At 57.0% G+C, this 20,839-nt stretch overlaps 1 protein-coding gene and 1 pseudogene across 1 annotated transcript; both read left to right on the top strand.

The window, feature by feature from the left end:
- The first annotated feature begins 675 nt into the window (after positions 1-675).
- Positions 676-1,088, top strand: LOC142426134 (large ribosomal subunit protein eL32-like; annotated as a pseudogene).
- A 7,759-nt stretch (positions 1,089-8,847) lies between these two features.
- On the top strand, positions 8,848-15,241 carry TMEM179 (transmembrane protein 179). The gene is made up of 4 exons (XM_075530629.1): positions 8,848-9,152; positions 14,206-14,343; positions 14,637-14,715; positions 15,062-15,241. The coding sequence occupies exons 1-4, from the start codon at positions 8,848-8,850 to the stop codon at positions 15,239-15,241; spliced, it is 702 nt and encodes a 233-aa protein (XP_075386744.1).
- Positions 15,242-20,839: the final 5,598 nt, after the last annotated feature.

Here is a 20,839-nt window from a genome sequence, read left to right on the forward strand (position 1 = left end):
AGGCATCATCACCAGTGACATTTCTTCTTCAGGGAGGTTCTCTGGCTCCGTATCATTTGTTTGAGTCAGTCTGTTCTGTTGCCTCTGAGACACTGTGGTGATATTGTATTTGTGTGTAATGGGTGATTGTATGTTGGTGTAAACACTCATCATCTGTCTCTTGGTGGGTGTGACAAAGAATGGAAGTTGAGGGTGGGTTGGGCTAGTGTTGGCTGCTATCTACTGTAAATAGAGAAGTGGGCGCTTGGCTTTGGCCGGTGGAGGGGCTGCATGAGGCAAGACTGTGGCTGGCCCATGTTGGTACAGTTGCTGGTTGGCACAAAGTACAAATAAAGCAAACATACAGACAAAACAAAACAGCACAAAAAGCCAGCAAAAGCCACAAAGAGCAAAAAAAGAATATATCAAAGGGAAAAATGAACACATCAAGAAAAACAATTGAATAACAAAGGAAGAAAAAATAAAAACAAATAGAGAGAAAAAGGAAAGAAAGCACCATAATAATCCCAATGGCAAGGCAGGAAACAGAGAGAGCCAAGAGGAAGAAACGGGAGGGAAGCAGGAGAACAGACTAAAGGGAGTCTGAGCGCGGACAACCAAGGGGAGGAGAAGAGCAGGAGAGTTGGGAACAAAGACAGGAGAAAGCACCTCTTCTTCAGTGCTGCCGACGGCATCATGGCTGCCCTCAGGCCCCTGGTGAAGCCTGAAATGGTCAAGAAGAGGACCAAGAAGTTCGTTCATCCGGCACCAGTCCAACCGCAGTGTCAAGAGGAACTGCACTGGCACAAGCCTGGAGCATCGGCAGCAGGGTGAGGACAAGATTCAGCGGCCAGATCTCACTGCCCAACATTAGTGGCGGAGCAGCAAGGACACCACGCATCTGCTGCCCAGAGGCTTCCGCAGGCTCCTGGTCCACAACGTCAAGGAGCCGGAAGTGCTCCTGATGTGCAGCAAGTCTTACTGTGCAGAGATCGCCCACCACGTTTCCTCCAAGAATCGCAAAGCTTTTGTAGAAAGAGCAGCCCAGCTGGCCATCAGCGTCACCAACCAATCCCAACTCCAGGCTGCGCAGCGAAGAAAATGAGTAGATGGCCCATTCGCGAGTTTTATTTGTGCTAAATAAGACTATACATGAAAAAGAAGAAGAAGAAAGGAGAAAACCCAGGCGGTGGGTGGTGGGCAAGTCCCAGAGAGCAATCTACAAAGATGGACACCTGGTGTGGGTTGGCACTGCCCCCAGGCAAACAGGTGATGGGAGCAGGGTACCCAGGGCAAGGTGGAGTTCCTGCTGACCTAGGTGTCTGGGTGCCTGGTGTGGGAGGAGTCTGTGCCATCTCACCAGGCGACCATGGTAAGGATGCTGTTCTTGGAAGGGACTCTTTGGGGCCCAGAGGGCAGGTGGGGCAGAGCAGCCAGTTATAGAAAGGTTGCTAGGGGCTGGTCACCCATCTGGTACTACACCATCTGCTGGGGCAACGAGGTGTTTTATGCCTCCAGACATGGCAGTGGAGAAGGTGGCGTGCACTGGGCGCCTGAATTGCGAGGGCATGTGCCCGACCACAGTCTGAGCAGGGGCTCTGCAGTGGAAGGTGTGACTGGACACTGGGTGCGTGAGAATGGGGGCTGGCCGTGCTCTGGTCGCCAGGAAGGCATGGGAAGCAAGAGGAAGAGCCACCGTGCTCGTGCTTATGCTGCTCTGGCCGGGGGAGCCGATGACGAAGCCACAGTCCTGATCCGACACAGCTTGCAAAAGCAAAGTGGCTGTGCCCTGGCTGATCAGCTGACAGTTTACTTGTCTGACTGTTCAGAGTGTCCGTGTTCTGGCAGGTTGATTGTCAGCTTACTGGTCTGACTTCAGAGTGGCCGTGTACTGGCAGGTTGATTGTCAGCTTACCGGTCTGACTGTTCAGAGGGGCCGTGTTCTGGCAGGTTGATTGTCAGCTTACTGGTCTGACTTCAGAGTGGCCGTGTACTGGCAGGTTGATTGCCAGCTTACTGGTCTGACTGTTCAGAGTGGCCGTGTTCTGGCAGGTTGGCTGGAAGCTTCCCAGGTCTGTCGTCTGTCTTGCTCCTTTTGCTCACCTTTCCAGCCAACGTCCAACCCACTCCTTTCTGCTGAAGCTCAGCTTCCAGGATTGTCATCTGTACCTGTATGGTTTTGTCTCTTGTGTCTTTGCTGTAGAGGGTCTGGGTAGCATGTCTGCCAACTCCACCATCTTGGTGGAAGCCCCTCTATTAATCATTTGTCACTCCCTACCTCTCCACGCAGAGATCCTCCCACCCACCTACTCATACATTTATCAACCCTTCTAACACCTCCTGCTTAGGCAATCCACTCTTCATTCATCATCCTCCCAGCCTGCCAGCTGTCCTCCCACCCACCTGCCCATGTATGCATCTATTCATCTGCGCATCCACCCATCCATCCGTCCACTTATCCATCCATCCATCCATCCATCCATCCATCCATCCATCCATCCATCCACTTATCCATCCATCCATCCATCCATCCATCCATCCATCCATCCATCCATCCATCCTTTCACTCATCTAGCCACCCTCTCACTGATTTGTTAGACCATTCTCCTCCACCGATGCATCCATTCATTTATTCAACCACTTGTCTCTCAGTCAGTCAGCCTCCCAGCACCCCCTCCCCAGTGCCCCCCAGGCTGCATCCATCAGCTCTCTCCCTGACTAGTTTGGCTTGCTTTTCCGGAATAACACAGTCATTTCTCCCGCTGCCTAGGGAGAGGAGTCTGTCATGGGGATTCAGTGAGTGAGATGATAGATGGACCGTGTGGTCCTCAGTGATCTTTCAAAGGGAAAGCAGTCTTCCTGACACCACCCTTTCTTACCCCCCAACCCCGGAGCTGCGCATAGCATCTTTGATCCTAAGGGTGTGCTCATGCTCCACTCACCCCTTTCCCTCTGCAGTCATGGCCCAGCTTTGCAGCCTTCTCCAGTGTGGCCCGCTCCTCAGGCCCACAGCCCCATGGGCACCGTCCTTGCTCATACCACAGACACGCGTGGAACCCTCTGTGCGGCCCAGGAAGGAGGCCGCTGGTACCACGCCAAGGCTTTTTGGCAGGGCCTCTTCCTGTTCTGCACCTAGTCAAAGCTAGCGGTCCTCCGTGCCCCTCGGGGTACCCAGGGTCACCACAATTTCAAGTCCCAGCCTGGTGTGCTGCTTCCCTCCCCCTCCGCACCCTGCTGCTCTCTCCCTGTCACGCCCCCTCACCCTCAAGGCAGCGGTGGTGGTTCTGGTAGATGGTGAAGGGGTGATGGTGGGGGTGGTAGGGTGGTTGTGAGGGTGCTGATGGCTAGTGTGATGGTTGTGGGGTGGCAGTGGGGGGTGGGGGTAGTAGCGGTAGTAGGAATGGTTGTAGTGTAGTGTGTGCGTGTCCTCAGCACCAAACGGAAAACAAAATTAGGCAAACTCACCGGCACCAAGTGGATTCCAACTCATAGTGACTCTCTAGCTCACCAGCTCAGCTCACTGCCACTGTGCCCATGCCGATTCATAGCCCCCCACGGCACAGGGTAGAACTAACTGTGAGTTTCCAGGTCTGTAAGTAGAAAGCCGTCTTTCTCCCGCGGGGCTTTGAACTGCTGACCTTGTGGATGCAGGCCAACTTGTAACCACTATGCCCCCAGGACTCCTTCTAAGACAGAAAGCCTCATTCTTCTCCCTCGGAATGGCTGGTAGTTTAGAACTGCTGACCTTGACCACTACACCACCACTGGCATTCCTTGGTCCCCATCACATCCCCCTTTAACCCATCAGCTTGGCCTCTATAAAGAGCAGACAGTCTGGAGATGACAGGGAACCCAGCAAACGCAACGAAGTAGGATGAACTGCAGACCCTGCACCAGACGTGTGTCTCTGCTGCAGCTGCAGAGCCTGTCGCCAGGTGCGTGGCATGCAGCCACCGGTCTTGGTTACCATGTGAGCCTGTTTGAGCTCAGGTGGGTAGGAAACCTGCTCTGTGGTTTTGCTTAGGGCTCTGCTCGTGCTCCTGTCTTCTGTCAGAATGCGGCCAAAGGGATGGGAGCTATCTGGACACCTTGGAGAGTAGCTCCTACCTCCCTGTATTGATGACGTGCTCATCTGCTGGAGCAGCGAGACGTGGCGAGGTCCATGGAGTGGGCAGAAGACTGGCAGAGACTCAGCACCCACCCCAGGGCCACCCTTTAGGGTTTTTGGACGAAGGCAGGCTACATCTCGAGACTGGCAATGTGAGAGTCTGGAGGCCTGGCCTCCTGCCTCCCGTCTGGGACACCATCTTCAAAGGAGGTTCTAAGGGAGCCAGTGGAGGCCTTTGCTACACTTGATTCACCCCCGCCCAGCTTCTCCCTCTGCTTCTGAAGGTCCTGTGCTTCACGCCTGGGCACCCCGAGGGGCACGGAGGATCACCGGCTTTGACTAGTGCAGAACAGGAAGAGGCCTTGCCAAAAGCCTCGGCGTGGTACTAGCAGCCCTCCTTCCTGGGCCACACAGAGGGCTCCATGTGTGTCCGTGGTATGAGCAAATACAATCCAACCACCTCATACCATATTGGTATGAGTCCTGTGGTTAGGGGGACACACACAGCTGCTACCTGAAGTGCTGGAGGGCTGAGCCCGCTAGTCCCTCCTCAGGAGAAGGGCGTGGTCACAGCCTTGCAAACCTGTCAGAAATGTCTGCCCTTTCCCATAGAGTGGAGAGGAGTCAGCGTAGAGTGGACAGTGTGCGGAATGACACTCTATCGAGTGACAGCAAGCTCCGCAGGATACTCCCTCTGCAGACCCGCATGGTTCTGGAGCCAGGCCAGGCGGTTTGCTTCAGGGAACTGGGTTTATAAGATGTGCTTAGGAAACAGCTCTGGGCATGCTGTTTGGGCCCCAGTAGGCACAGAGGACCTACCCCTGGGGCATCACATGGTTAGAGGGGTCAGGATGGTCTGGTACTTTCAGGTCAACTAACCCATCTGCCAGGAGAGACTGGCGTAGGAGACGGACATCGGGCTTGGTGAAGAGGAAGGGCAGTGAGAGGAGGAAGGCCCTTGAGGAGATGGGCTGCTAATGTGACTGCGAGCATGGGTTTGAGCTCAGGAACGACTGTAAGGCAGGGGCAGGAACAGGGGTGTCTGACGGTGTACACAGGAACAATTGATTGCTATAAACCGGAGCCGGCTTGATGGCAGCTCATGAGCCAGAGTCGATTGAGCCGCAGGGTTTAAACCAGGCTTATCTTTGTAGGATGATACCTGCTTGTTCCTGTTCCCAAATTTCCTTATTATAGGGGAGCATGTTGCAGTCTCCAGCTCTTAATTGGAACCCTTGTGAATGAAACACCTCATTCCCTTCCCAATCTACTCTAATTAGGTCTTAACCTTAATGCTGGCGTTCACACACCCGCCCCGCCGCCCCCCCCCCCACGCAACTCCTCCCACAACTGTCCCTTGCCACCTCCCTCCCACGTGTCCTGGTGACTTCTGTTCAGGTCAGAGCCCCACAGGAGCCACCCCAGAGCAGCTCACATCACTGAAGCCACCTGATCAATGAGTGGGCGGGATTCGCACCCTGCCCCAGTCTGGGGGCAGCATGTTCCCAGCGGCAGCCCCTCCCTCTGAATGGAGAAGACTGATGGCAGGGCAGACTCCTCAAGGGAGGGGCCTCATGACTGGCCCTCCATGACATCACCAAGCAGTGTCAGAGGGGAACCAGTGCAGGAGGCCTGGTGGTGTGGCAGCTGAGCGCTCTGCTGGGACCTGAAAGGCCCGCTGTTCTGGGAGGAAAGATGTGGCCGCCTGCCCCTGTGAGAGGTGCAGCCGCCTCAGGAAGGCTGTGGGCAGTTCTGCTCTGTCCCCTGGGGTCGGTGCCAGTTGGGTTGATGGCCAGGGGTTTGATTGACGTGCGCGTTGTGTTTGTTTTTGACTTTGGAATGGGCATCAAGGATGCCCCGCCTCAGTAAGGGAGCGGGAGTGAGATTTCCCCCTGTGGTGGCCTTCACGTGTCGGCTGAGAAAAACCCTGAAAGGACAGGGGCTGCTCCTCTTTGGAGACCGTGTCCACACAGGCTCCTTTGAGAACCAGGGGCAAGGGCAGATTCCCACATCCTGAGTCTAGATGGTATAACTGGGGTTTTCTGCTGAAATTCCACCTGTGTGTGCCCCACGACCAGGCAACTCCTCGGCATGGATTTCTCTACCAAGAAACATGCACAAAATGCAAGGAAACAGAAAACCATCAATAGTGGGAGGATGCAGGGAGACTGCCACGCTCCTACACTGCGGGGGCGCCTGTAGGATTGTGCAAGCACTCTGGAAATCCATATGGGGCTTCCTTAAACACACGCAAATACGATCCAACCATCTTTCTACTGGGCATACCACACGAGCAGGCATGCGCACACTTATGCTTACACCTACAGAGTGCACACACGGGACCCCAAGCCCAAGCAACTCCGCCACGCTCACACAGGCAGTGTTCTGCTTCAATCAAAGCCCCGACAACTCTCCTGAGCGCCACCGGACACGGGCAAAACCAGAGAGCAAGGTGCTTGGCCAACTCAGGCAATCTTACCAGGATGCACATTTACTATCACCGCCACCGCTGTCAGGAAAAGAAACTTGGTTCATACACGGGAAGACAAGGCTTTGATGATGACGAGGGGGTGGGGCGGCCACCGGGAGAGGAGAGGGATGGGATGTTGAGGGGAGGGAGAGGGATGGTGGGCAGAGAAAGAGCACTGCATTTATGGAGGGCTTAATGGGATATTCTGTTGAATTTCATTTCTCAAGATGGGCTGTGTAAATAGACACAGCGTGCTTCTTTAAAAACAAACAAACAGATCTCTCCAGATTCCTTATACCCCACACCTACATAGTGATCTGAGTGACTTCCACAAAAAAAAAGGAAAGAAAAATGGGAATAGACGTGGAGTCTTCAGCGACAGACTGGTTCATTTCCAACAAACAAACAAGCCAGAGACTTGCGTGCACATGGGGACACCAGTGTTCACTTAGCAGCATTGGGCACAGCAGATCTGGGGGCCTTGAGCCCTCATGAGGAGAGGGTGCTGAGAAAACACGGGGTCTCCATCACTGCAGAGCCGAGCACAGTTATCGGACGGGCACAGTCGTCCCGGACAGGGGCGTGTCCCCGGAATATTCTGGGGAGCAGAGTCAGTCAGCAGAGCAGCGTGGGACACTTTTGTTGTTGGGGTGGGTGTGTGCTTCCCCGCAAGGTTGACCCTCACTGTGCCCCTGTGGGTGCTGGGGGTGGGCTGGGAGAAGGAAAGTCCAGCAGAGATGGCTGAGGCGGCACGTCTTTTGTTACAGACACCACAGTCGAACAAAAGGATACAGCGGTTGCACTGGTGGTGTGATGGGAGGGAGGATGTGTGTGTGTGGGGGGGGTAACGAGGAGGAGATATATTACTCTGGAAATAAAACAGCTAAAACTTTCATTTTGTGTGGGCTTGCAACAAAATGGGGCTGTGACTAAACCATCTGGCTGTTAGCTGCAGGCCAGGCGCCAGGATGGGTCACCCTGGGAGTTGGACTCAGCCAGCCCCCTCTTCAAAGGAACTGGGAAGGGTATTAATTCTATTAATTAATGCATCTGTGGATTCCACCTCGGCAAAGCGTGTCTTAATGAGGTGTCAGGGCATCCATTATTTATCTTGTAAATATCGACTTCAGGGTCCTGCTGCATCAGACATTGCAGGCTGGAGAGCAGGGGCAGCAGCCCCCCCCCCGCAGCCCCCCCTCTCCCTCTCCATCCCCCCATGGGCTGCCCCTCTGTCTTCCCCCTCCCTTCTTTACCCTCCAGCACCCTAGCAGTGGCCTTCCAGCGCAGGTGGAGCAGCCCTCCCTGAGGTTTTCCTGGACACATTCCTTCCAGCGGCCGGCCATTCTGCGGACCACAACGGGCAGTACAGAGACTCGAACAGGGGACGTAGCAAAGCACTCAGTGCTGTCCATGAAGGAGACTGAGCTCACTGACAGCTGCCACCGCACGTGTATCGGAGGACGCTTTCCAGACTCAGACCCACTAGGAGAAAAGGCCGGCTCTCTCCTGGAATTCCGCTACTGTCAAACTCAAGGATTCCAGTGGTCCCATGGGTCTCCAACGCACCACATTCCGGGCAGCGTTGGGGGTCACCATGAGTCCACCAAGATGCCAGCGACAACCAAGTTAATGGCACAAAATCAGATCTCCATAACCCACTTAGCTTATGGTTGAGCTGCATTACCAGCGGGGTGCACCACACCCACCCCGCCGCTCCCGCCCCCATCCTGGAGTTAGTTGTCTGGGGTTCTGGCCGCAGGCGCGGCCACTCTCATACCTGTGCGCGCGCGTTCCCGGGTCCCAGTGCGCGAGGATCCGGCGCTGTCGCCACTGCGCAGCCTCCGTGCGCCCGGCCCGGCCCGCAAGCGCGGAGACCCAGCGGCCTCGGCTCGTGCCCGACAGGGCCTGCGCGTAAGAAGACCCCGGGCCTGGACTCCCTCCCTTCTCGGCTTGCGTTGGAGACAGCAGCCCAGGCTTCCGCTCCACCCCGCCCACCCCGCCCGGCCTTGCCTGCGTTGGCGACCCCGCGGCCCAGGCCCCCGCCGGTCCTGCCCTGGGCGCACTGAGATCCTGAGGCTGCGTCTCCAGCCCGGTCCTGCCTGAGCGCACTGAGACCCCAAGGCCCCAGGGACCGACTGGCCGGGCCTGCGCACAGAGCCCCGCGGCCCCGGCTGCCCTGGGTGACTGAGACCCCAAGGTCCCAGCTCCCGCCTGACTGGCCCCGGTGCACTGAGGTCCGGAGGCCACAGCCTCCGGACTCCCGCGGCCCCGGCTTCCGCCCGGCGCAGCCATGGCGCTCCGCAGCATCCTCCTGGCGCAGTGCGCCTGCTACTTGCTGGCTTTCCTCTTCAGCGCAGTGGCGCTGGTGCCGCTGGCCGAGAATGGGCACGGCTTCGGCGGCCGATGCCTGCTCTTCACCGAGGGCATGTGGCTGAGCGCCAACCTGACGGTGCAGGAGCGCGAGCGCTTCACAGTGCACGAGTGGGGCCCGCCGGCCGCCTGTCGTTTCAGCCTGCTCGCCGGCCTCCTGTCGCTGCTGCTGGCCGCCGCGCACGCCTGGCGCGCACTCTTCTTCCTCTGCAAGGGCCACGAGGAGTAAGTAGGCCCGGCGTCCACCGCCCCTCGCTTCTGGTCCCCACGCACAGCCGTAGCCAGCGAAGCGACCCTCTGCCCCTCCAGGATCAGCTTGCTTGTCGTCTTGCCGACCTGGGCTGCGCCTTCAGGACCCGGGACAGCTCCCTACGAGGGCTAGCCCAGGAGGGAACAGGCCGGGTGACTGAGGCTGGCTGGGGAGGGGGCTGGCATAGTGAAGGCCCTGAAGCCCGCCCCTCACCCACTCTGGGGCTAAGATCGTGCCTGGGTGTGCGCAAAACATGGCTGTAGGTTTAGGGCTTCATGCCAGCCCACCTCCCAGCCTCCGTTTTGTTTCCTGTTAGCACCAGGGCGCCAGGAGGGGCCAAGGGTCACTGGGGACCCGTCCACTCATCTGGCTCAGATCCCTGCAGAGGTCCGGTAGACCTAGTGTCCAGGTCTGCCCTCACCCACACCCTAATCCGAGCCCCGGGCTCTCCCACCCTGCCCCTGGCAGCCTTGAGAGGCTCTTCACTCCTTGTGGGAGGGGGTGAGGGAATGAGGGGCCCTCCCCAACACCCTGATCTGACCTATGAGGACTGGGACAGGAAGGGGCTGCAGGGAGAAGGGCGGGGTCTGGTGAGGGGTGTGAGTAACTGAGGCAGCTGCACCTCAGACCAAGGCCTGGGACCTAGAAACTCCGCCCGCCCAGCTCTGGACCTCACAGTCTAGGTGTGGGCTGGCCAGGCTCTGGGGCTCCAGGGAGGGTCTTCCCATACACCCCCACTTCCTGGAGGACTGCCAGTTCTTGGCTTGTCACCTCATCTCTGGCTCCCTCCTCACATGCTGCCTTCTCTGAGTCTCTGCACCTTCTCCACCAGACACTGGGGTTCACCCAAACCAAATACCATGCCCACTGCCCCTGAGCAGATCGACCCATGGAAGCCCCTAGGTTTCAGGCTTCTGAGACCATATCTCCTTGAGGGGCAGACAGCTTCATTTGCCTCCCTCTCACCCAGTGTGAACCAGCGACATGTGGGCTAGCAGTCCAACGCCTGGCCCAGTGATCCCCAGGCTCCTGACCACTGGACCTTGGGTCACTCACCCGCAGTGGAGGCCTGGGTGGTGGAAGGGCTCTCTCACACAGCTGCCGCAAAGGCTGCAGGTTCGAGCCCCATGAGCCCAGGAGAAAGGTCTGCAGAGCTTCCGTGAGAACCTGGGCACAGCCTGGCCCTCGGGGCCACAGTGGGGCCACTGTATAGTCATTGTGTGTCTGGCCACTGTGGGGTCACAGTGGAGTCGCTGTGCATCTGGCCCACAAGGGGTTGACTCAGGGCCACTGGTGCCCCCGGCCAAGAGCCTGAGAAAGGACAAGGGCAGCAAGGGAGGGAGGGACACCATGTGGACTGCCCTCAGATGAGCTTGCAGTAAGGTCAATGGACATCTCCTCCCAAAGTCAATGCCGTCCACTGCCTGTCCCGTGGGCAGGCAGTCCACCTACAGTGGTGTGGGAGAAAGGCCTGGCAGCCGACTTCTGAGGAACCAGCTGTTGGCAGGCTGTGTGGGGATGTGGCTGGGCCATCAGTCCGCACACAACTCCAGCCTCCTGGGCCCCCCATCCCCACTCCACTAGAGGAGGTGGCATATCAGAATTGCATCTGGGGCTCTCTGGGGCGGGGGATGGGTGGCCGGGAGCATACTTGGAGCTGGGCCTGGGACTCTGGGTCCAGGGGCATCCTCTGAGCCAGCCCTCCCTCTCCGCCCTAGTCCTTTGCCTGCACCCCAGTGGGACCCATCTGTGGGATTGAGAGTTGCATTAGATGCTGGGGCTTGTTCATGGTTGGGGGCACAGGCACCTCACGGTGGACCCTCATGGCCTTGTCTTGAAGCTGCATACACAGACCCTGTTCTTGTGGCTGTGGACCTGGCAGGGGGAGGTCTTGTGGCCTCTGTGTAGGCCCCTTGTCCTCCCTCCAATGACCTTTGTCCAGCCATGGTCACTGCAGTCAAGGCTGGGTTTGGGGATACCAGTGTCAGCTGCTGGCCAGCATGGCACAGTTCTGCTGTCTGTTCTCCTTGCCACCGACCGTGGGGTCTGGCCAGTGGTCAGCCAGCTGCCACGACCCGTCGAAGGCTCATCTCTGGCCCAATATCCTTCCGGAGCATGGAGGTCCAGTTGGATGGCTGGGCTGGGGTGTTTGGGATGTTCCAGGGCATTGCTACAGCAGGGTGTGTCTACCTTTACCTCCAGGAGGGCCCTGGGTTGACAGAGGGCTGGCTGGTCTCCCTCACTGTCTTGGCCTTGATGTCTTGCAGATTTCCCACCTGACCAAGGTCAGCTGGCCAGCCTTCCTGTGCAGGCAGGAGCTGGGCCCCAGGGAGCCAGGGTCTGCAGTTCAGTGACTGGCAGGCCACCAGCTCTGCTGCTGGTCAGATGTGCAGGCCGGGTGACAAGTGCTGGTGGGTGGAGGAAACCCACGCAAGCCCTGGGGTCGGGACAGGTGCTCAGAGTAAGCTCCTGGGGGGATGAGGGCTCCTGAGTCCATGTTGGGCCCCGCCTCAGCTCACCAAGACCACTGTATCCAGCAGACCCTGGTATGGGAGGTCTGAGAGGCAGCAAGGAGGGGAGGGTGGGGCAGCTGGCTGCTGCCAGTGATCTGCTACTTGGCTCCGACCCTTGGTGATCCTGGTCCTTCGTCTCTCTGGGCACTGTGTGCCAGTCCTCCCTGTGTGTGTGTGTGTGTGTGTGTGTGGGGTCTCCCTCAATTTCACTGACAGCTGCCCAACATGGGTCCCTCTAGGCAGTGTGTCCAACGTAAGTGGGCAGAGTCTTGCAACTTCTGTGACCACAGGTTCCACGGGCTCCTTTTCAGAGGTGGATCTGTGAGTCTATCTTCCTAGTCTGAGTCTGGAGCCTCCATTGCAGCCTGCCCTCTGTGGGTGACCCTGCTATGTGTGAAGTGCAGAAGGCACAGCTTCTAGCACTCCTGCCCACGTGAGCCTGAAGGCTGCCCACAGGGCAGCGACACATGCTTGGGGCTGTCACCCATGGGCTCCCCTGGGACACCTCACTCAGGGTCCCTCCCACATGGCTTCCTCAGCACTGGGAGGGGCCCTACCCTGTGGTCTGTTTGAAGGCTCTCTAGGGACACCCCAGCTGTGACTTAGGTGTCCCCACAGGACTGTCTGCCCCCCATACAGGGCTGTCTGCCCCCCCATACAGAGCTTTGTGACCCCATACAGAGCATGTCATTGTAGAAAGGTCCCTGAGAGCATGTGTCCTGGAGTATAACTTTAACAGGTTACAGGTTGGGGGAAGCCTCCAGCACCCCACTCTGGTTGCTGGGGAGATGGTTAGGACCCCTGGATTCTGGTTGCTGTTTCAGCCAAGTTGTGGGTCAGGGTGCTGGCCCATTGGTGCTTACACGGGGTGGTGGCAGGCTGGCCCCACTTTAACACCCCCCCACCTGCCACCCACACAGCCTCTGCTCACATGCCTGGAGTCTGTTTCTGGCACTGTGGAGACAGCTGTCTGAGGCTGAGAGGCAGCCAGATGGGTTAACCCTGTGTGTGCCAGGCTCAGCTGTGCTGGCAGGTGACTCCCCAGGAGGGGCCCAAGCTGCTAGGCACTAGGGGAGACCAGGAAGGAAGGGAGATGGTGACTGGGGTGTTCTGGTGGTCACCCGGCTTGGGCCTGTCCAGCCAGGATCTCTTTGTGGTTCACCAATGGGGTGGAGCTCTGAGGTCAGGCCCTCTTAGCGGGGTGTCAGTGGGGGTGCAGCTGCACATCAGGGGTTCTTGTGTCAGAGAGGGGCTGTTAACCTCCCTGGAGGCAGGAAGGGGAGGGAGCAGGCGATAGTCTGAGGCCCCTGAGCTCTTGGTGGGCTTCGGTCCCTGGGGGCAGGGCTGAGAGGGGAGGGAGAAGGACTGTTATAGTCCCTGGTGTAGCTACAGCCTCCAGTCAGGGCCCCTGGCGGAGAGGCTCAGGGTTTGGACCTGGGTCCCAGCAGGGAACAGATGTGCCCCTTGAGGGGAGTGACTCAGGAGGGCTGACCTACAGAGGCACTCCCAGAGGAGGGGAGGGGAGAGGAGGGAGGGTCCTGGGGAAAAGAGCACCCTGAGAGAGGGGGGGGAGGGGCTTGGTTGGGGATGTGTGGGCCTGAGGCCCCTCCAGGAGGGGACACAGGAATAAGTACCCACCTTCATCCTCCTCTTCCTCCCTCCCTCCACAAGGACCCCCACTGGCCAAACCTAATGGGGAGCCAGGGGTCAGGGCTCATCACCAGGGTACATAGGGACACTCAGGCCAGACAGGGCATAGGTGGGGGAGTGGCTCTGAAGGCCAGGTGGAAGACTCAGTGAGTGAGTGAGTGAACAAATGGGTGAGTTATGAATGAATGAAAGGATGAGTCAGTGGATAAGCGAGTGAATGAGTGAATGAATGGATGAGTCAGTGGATAAGTGGGTGAATGAATGAATGAATAGATGAGTCAGTGGATAAGCGAGTGAATGAGTGAATGAATGGATGAGTCAGTGGATAAGCGAGTGAATGAATGAATGAATGGATGAGTCAGTGGATAAGCGAGTGAATGAATGGATGAATGGATAGGTGGGTTATGAATAAATGAAAGCATGGATGAGTGTATAAGTGAATAAATGGATGGATGGGTAGGCTGACAGTGTGTGGACTCCCATCTGGCCAGTCAGTAGCCCCCATACCAGTGACTGGTGACTTGGTGGCTATCCTGGCTGGGACCCCACTGGAGATCTTGTTGATTAAAGCCCCCCAGGAAGGGGTCTACTTGGTCACTGTGTGGATCCAGTGTCCCTACGGGACCTGCTGGTGGTGGCTCGGGTTGCCTGGTCGATGTGGTCAGTGGCCTGTAGGGCTCTCCTGGGGGGACTGCTATCTGCTTCTGCCCCACTGACAGCCTAGCCCCACATGTAACCCAGGTTCAGCTAATTTTGGGCTCCAGCCCCCCTATTTGTCTCAGGCAGCCCTGGAGGCTCTCAGTGTCCCCTGTCTGTCCCTGGCCCGGGGGCTCTGAGTGGCCTTTGCTCTGTGTCTGCCCGGCAGCTCCTTCTTCTGTGCCTTCCTGCACCTGCTGGTCAGTGCCCTGGTGGTCTTCCTCGTCTTCATCGCCAGCACCATCGTGAGCGTGGGCTTCACCATGTGGTGTGACACCATCACCGAGAAGGGCACCCTGCCCCGCAGGTACGCTGCCCCCCAGCCCCTGCTGCATCCCTCTGCGCCCAGCCCAGCCTGGCCAGCCTTGTTGCGGCACCCCCGCCCCCACCCTGCTGCCCGTCCCCACTGCAAACACCGCAGCTCTGCAGCCGGGCGGCCATGAGTGTGGGGCTGGGGGCACGAACCGTGGCCTCAGAAGATGACGCCAGAGGTCCCTGCCTGCCCTGTCCCTTACTTCCTGCCATCAGAGGGCTGCTCCTGGGCCAGCTGCTGTCCGACAGGCCTTGTGGTCACTGCCCACTCCCTTGTTGCCCTTCCAGCTGTGAAGAACTGCAAGACGTCGACTTGGAGCTGAACGTTGACAACTCTGCCTTCTACGACCAGTTTGCCACTGCCCAGGTGGGGATGAGGGAGGGGTGGGTGGGAGGATGGTCCCCAGTCCATAGTATACCCCCAGCAGCTGTCCATGCCCCTGACCACCAGATGCCCTGGCCTAGCTTGTCCCAAGGATACCGTCCTCAGTTCACAAGTCACATGCGAGTGCGAGTCTGGTGGGACAGGAGGCTGCCTCTACCTGAGTGGACTCAGCAGGGAGGAGGCCCCTGACGAGCGAGCGAGCAAGCGGAGAGTTTCAGAGGATGCTCCTGCCTCACGGGGCACTCGGGACCCAGTCCCTCCCCCGTGACTCCTGATCAAGGGGGAGTTGTGCAGGCCAGTGCTGACCTCTGTGTCTCTGCCCATCTAGTTTGGACTCTGGGCAGCGTGGGCAGCCTGGCTGGCCATCATGGTGCTAGCTTTCCTGAAGGCTTACCACAATTACCGCCAGGAGGACCTGCTGGACAGCCTAGTCCATGAGAAGGAGCTGCTGTTGGCCCGGCCTGGCCTCCGAGCTGCCTGCCGGCAGGACAAGAGTGCAGTCATCTAGGGCCGCCTGCTGTCGGCCCCACCCTGGGAGCTGAGCACCACCCCCCACCTTGCAGCTTCTCGCATGCCCCTCCCTCAACCCTCTGAGAACTTGTGCCCCACCCCTACCCCACCTGCAGGAGCAGCCAGCAGGCATGAGAGAGATCTGGGTTGTGGTGAGCAAGTCCGTTGTGGGACCTGAGCGAGGACTCAGGTGGAGTAGAGGTGTCCTGCAGGTGTGGGTCTGAGGACACACACGTGTCTCACAGTTCACACGCCTGTCTCAGAGGGCACACCTGCTCTACAGGTGCCGGCACCCTGGCCTTGCTCCTGTGTGGTTCGCACCCCTTGCTCAAGTGTGAAGCTGCCTGGCAGCTGGTCAATTACATGCACTGTCCCAGGGCAGCACCTGTGTCCCCTAATCAGCCCCCACCGTGATGACCAGATGTTCCCTGTCACTCGTTCCTGAATCTGCACACAGGACTCACCCCAAGTGTGGGAGAAATGGCCTCCTCCCTGGGGGGCAGATTCCCTCAGCACTGCTCTAGGACCCCTCCCCAGGGGTATGAGCTGGTCAGGTACAGCACATTGGTGTCCCCTGGGTCGGGGGTGGCTGCATGAACATCTTGGAGATGGCCAAGCTGCCCTGCCCTGGGCAAGGGGCCTGGCCAAGGGAGACCCTGGAGAGCTTGTGTCTGAGGGTGGGCTCTGCCTGTGGTGGGGGTGGGAGGGAGCGAGGTGCCTCTATGGGGGTAGGTTTGTGCATGCGTGTGTGGGTGACCGCTCACGTGTGTGAATATGTATGTGATAGAGTGTGTACGTGAGTACATGCAGTATGTGCACATGGATATGAACGTGTGTGCATGAGTGTACATATGTAGAATGTGCACCTGTAGTGTGTACATGCACATTTGCATACACACATGCATGAGGGTATGAATGTGAGTACATGCGTGTACTTGTGAGTGTATGTATGTACATTTATATATGCACGTTTGTACATGTGGACACAAGCATGCATGTGTGCACAGGTGTGGATTCATGCACACGTGTGCATTTGGGTGTAGTAGTGTGTAAGCATATTGGTGTGCATGCATTGGTGAGTATGCATGCATGTCAGCATGCATCACTGGCCCCCAGCTGTTCATGCCTGCCCGTGGGGGTGTGTGTGCCTGCAGATGGCAGGCCTTGCTCTGGAGGGTGAGAGCCGAGAGGTCCCTGGACACACACACACACACACACACTTTCTCCTCTCCCCCCACTACAAAGCTCACTCCTGAGGCTGCTAGCTCCAGCCTGTGGCCCCTCCCCATCACCACCACCAGCGGCTCAGCAGGGAAACAATCCTCAGGGGCCAGGCCTGGCCATCCTGGGGGGTCAGTGCCTAGGCAGAGTTAGGATGGCATTGGGGTTGGAGGCCTGGCAGCAGGGCTGCCAGCATCTCAGAGCCCAGGCGTGAGGCCTGTAGAGGAGAAGGCTGTGGGCTGACCTGGGTCCCCATGCCCCTCGCAGAAGAACCCTCTGCAGTCCCAGAGCTCCTCTCCTGGTCACCGCCAACAGCAGCTTCCTCCTTGGGGCCCCTGGGTGGGCTGGGCAGGTCCACCCGTGCAGCTGTCCCTCGTGGCCAGGCAGTGCCAGTGCCATGTTGTTTACGTAGGTGGCTAAGATTTTGCCTTAGACGCCAGGGCTCGGGGCTTCCAAGAGTGGGCAGCCCTAGGCTTCGGCCCGGGGTGGGTGCGGATTCAGAGGGGCTGCTGACACATTCCCCTTCGGCCCTGTGCTTCCTCCCGCAGACCTGCCCCTTCCTCTGCCCACTCCCCTTCAATGTATCTGTTTCTCAAAATAAAAATGCCGGCTCTGGTCTGGACTCCCTCGATCCTCATCTCTGCTCTCTGCTGACCCCTTGCATCCCCCCCCACCCCTGCTTTGCCCTACTGCTGCTGGAGTTCTGGACTCGGCCTCCCTGTGGGCAGCCTCCCAAGGCTAGGGAGTGGGCAGATCCCCCATGACCCCAGGATACAGATTCAGGGCCTCCTCTTCCTCTCCCTGCTGCATCTAGTCCTCATGCACCGAGCCCCACCCCCATGCACCCCTAAAATACCTACTGGAATCCCACTTCCTATACCTGGGGGTCACCTGTTGGGCTGCCAACTAGAGGGTCTATGGTTCAAGCCCACCAGCAGATCCTGGGCAGATAGAGGAGGCTGTGCCTCTGTGTGGTGGACTGCTGGACACCCTGAGGGGTCTCAGGGCCCCGGGGCAGGGGGCTGCGTGTTTTGATGCCTGCTGCTGGGATGCTGTCTGGGAAGAGAGGTCTGTGCCTTGGGTGAGCGCCTTGGCAGGGTATGTCTTGGACAGAGACCCTGAGCTGGAGAAGGGCAGGGTGGGCCTGTCTAAGAGCAGCATGGACCAGAGAGCTGGGACGCCCGGGGAGGAAGCTGGGGCAGGAACCTGACCAGAGAGCGCCCACCCCTGCCACACCCTGTGTTTCACTTTCCCTAAGTGGGAGAGAAGGATTGTCTGTCCAGCAGTCCCCCACACCCCCAGAGCTGTTTCTGCCGCAGCAGCACTTGTCCAGGGACCTGGTCCAGGAGGTGGCCCGTGGGGACAGTTGTCTCCAGAAGGAACCATGAGCCTCTGGAGACAGCTAGGCTGAACTGTGACCACCCGTTTCGGCGCCTCTCCGTCCTGTCCACTGCTTGGCCGGCTAGTGTGGAAGGCTGTGACCCTAGTGAGGATGCTATGCTGACCCCTGCCATGACCAGGGGCACAGATCCTGGACACAAACCCTCTCCTCTGGGGATCCCTGACTTCCAAAGCTCTAGAAGTACCTGAAGCCCCCCTCCACCCCCGCCCAGGCCTGAGGGGTCAGGAAGACCCGGCAGAAGTTCCTTCTGCTGCAGGGACTTCAGACTGACTGGCCACAGCTTAAATAGGCAGTTGGTCTTCCCACAGAGGGGATTTGGGGCTGTGCCCAAGGATGGGCTGTTGGTGGTCAGAGGGTGGACTCTCAGTGGTCAGAGGGTGGACTCTCAGTGGTCAGAGGGTGGACTCTCAGTAGTCAGAGGGTGGACTCTCAGTGGTCAGAGGATGGACTTTCAGTGGTCAGAGGGTGGACTCTCAATGGTCAGAGTGGATTCTCAGTAGTCAGAGGGTGGACTCTCAGTGGTCAGAGGGTGGACTCTCAGTGGTCAGAGGGTGGACTCTCAGTGGTCAGAGTGGATTCTCAGTAGTCAGAGGGTGGACTCTCAGTGGTCAGAGGGTGGACTCTCAGTGGTCAGAGTGGATTCTCAGTAGTCAGAGGGTGGACTCTCAGTGGTCAGAGGGTGGACTCTCAGTGGTCAGAGGGTGGACTCTCAGTGGTCAGAGTGGATTCTCAGTAGTCAGAGGGTGGACTCTCAGTGGTGAGAGGGTGGGCTCTCAGTGATCAGAGGGTGGGGTCTCAGTGGTCAGAGAGTGGATTCTCGGTAGTGTGACGGTGGGGTCTCAGTGGTGAGAGGGTGGGGCCTCAGTGGCTCTTGAGTTGCTAGCCAGCCTGGAGCCCAGAGCCCCCAGCAGCTCTGCCTAGGCAGGCTCTGTGTAGGGACCAGGTCTCGCTCCTGGAACTGGGGTCCTGGGCTGGTTGGTGGGGTCTCCCTTTCTATCTTTTAAATATTCCATGTATTTTATTTCAGAAGCTAATTAATTTTGTAGCAGAAAACTGGACATTTCTTCCACTGATTATTAATATGCACTGCTACCTTTTAAAACATGGACTTAACTTCATTGCATTGCATAAATATTTATAGTTCTTTTTAAAAAATCATATTGGGGCTCTTACAACTCTTATCACAATCCATCCATCCATCCATTGTGTCAAGCACATTAGACATTTGTTATCATCATCATTCTCAAAATATTTTTCTTCTTTTTTAATCATTTTATAGAGCTCATACAACTCTTATCACAATGCATACATACATCAGTTGTGTAAAGCACATCCGTACATCTTTGCCCTCATCATTCTCAAAGCATTTGCTCTCCACTCAAGCCCCTGGCATCAGCTCCTCATTCTTCCCCTCCCTCTCCTCCCTCATGAGCCCTTGATAATTTGTAAATCATTATTTTGTCATATCTTGCCCTGTCTGATGTCTCCCTTCACCCACTTTTCTGTTGTCCATCCTCTAGGGAGGAGGTCACATGCAGATCATTGTAATCGGTTCCCCCTTTCCAACCCCCTCCCTCCACCCTCCCAGTATAGCCACTCTCAGCACTGGTCCTGGAGGGATCATCTGCACTGGATTCCCTGTGTTTCCAGTTCCTATCTGTACCAGTGTACATCCTCTGGTCTAGCCAGATTTGTAAGGTAGAATTGGGATCATGATAGTGTGGGGAGGAGGAAGCATTTAGGAACTAGAGGAAAGTTGTGTTTTATCGTTGCTACCCTGCAACCTGACTGGCTCGTCTCCTCCCCACAACCCTTCAGTAAGGGGGTGTCCCGTTGCCTAGAGATGGGCTTTGGGTCTCCACTCTGCACTCCCCCTCTCATTCACTATGATAAGATTTTTTGTTCTGATGATGCCTGATACCTGATCCCTTTTACACCTCGTGATCACACAGGCTGGTGTGTTTCTTCCATGTGGGCTTTATTGCTTCTGAGCTAGATGGCCGCTTGTTTTCCTTCAAGCCTTTAAGATCCCAGATGCTATATCTTTTGATAGTCGGGCACCATCAGCTTGCTTTCTTTACCACACTTGCTTATTCACCAGCTTTGTCAGCGATTGTGTCAGGAAGGTGAGCATCATAGAATGCCAATTTAATAGAAAAAAGTGTTCTTGCATTTAGGGAGTACTTGAGTGGAGGCCTAATGTCCTTCTGCTACCTTAATACTAAACCTATAAATATATGCACATAGACCTATTTCCCCATCCGCATATATAAATATATTTGCATATGTACAAGCCTTTATTTAGACCTCTATAAATGCCCTTTGTCTCCTAGCTCTTTCCTCCATTTCCTTTGACTTTCCTCTTGTCCCACTATCACGCTCAGTATGCATTTGGGTTTCAGTAATTCCTCTTGGTTACATTACTCTTGATCATGCCCTACCAGGCCTCCTACACCCTCCTCACCACTTATTTGGATCATTTGTTGTCCCTTGCCCCTGAGTTTGTTAACATCACTACTTAAAACATTTTCTTTCTACTTGAGTCCTTGGTATCAGCTCCTCATTTTTTCCCTCCTCCCCTACTCTCCCTCCCTCACAAACCCTTGATAATGTATACATTATTATTTTTTTATGTCTTACACTATCCAATGTCTCCCATCACCTACTTTTTTGTTGTCTGCCCCAGGAAAAGGGAGTAGATATAGATCATTGTGAGTGGTCCCCCTTTGTCCTCCACCGTCCCCTTCCCCTCCTGGTACTGCTAATCTCATTACTGGTCCTGAGGGATTTATGAGGTCTCCCTTTCCCTGGCTGTCTACAGATCCAGACAGGGGGTCTCCCATGTGGTGACAGGCCAGGGGACACCGAGTGTTCCACTTGGGGTGAGGGGCTTTAGTAGTGGGTCTTGTCCCCCCAGATCTCTCAGAGCTGCTGATGGGATGGGGGAGAGGGCACCTCCCCCTGTGGTGTCCT

This window comes from Tenrec ecaudatus, chromosome 14 (assembly GCF_050624435.1).
Source record: "Tenrec ecaudatus isolate mTenEca1 chromosome 14, mTenEca1.hap1, whole genome shotgun sequence".
NCBI classification, from domain to species: Eukaryota; Metazoa; Chordata; class Mammalia; order Afrosoricida; family Tenrecidae; genus Tenrec; species Tenrec ecaudatus.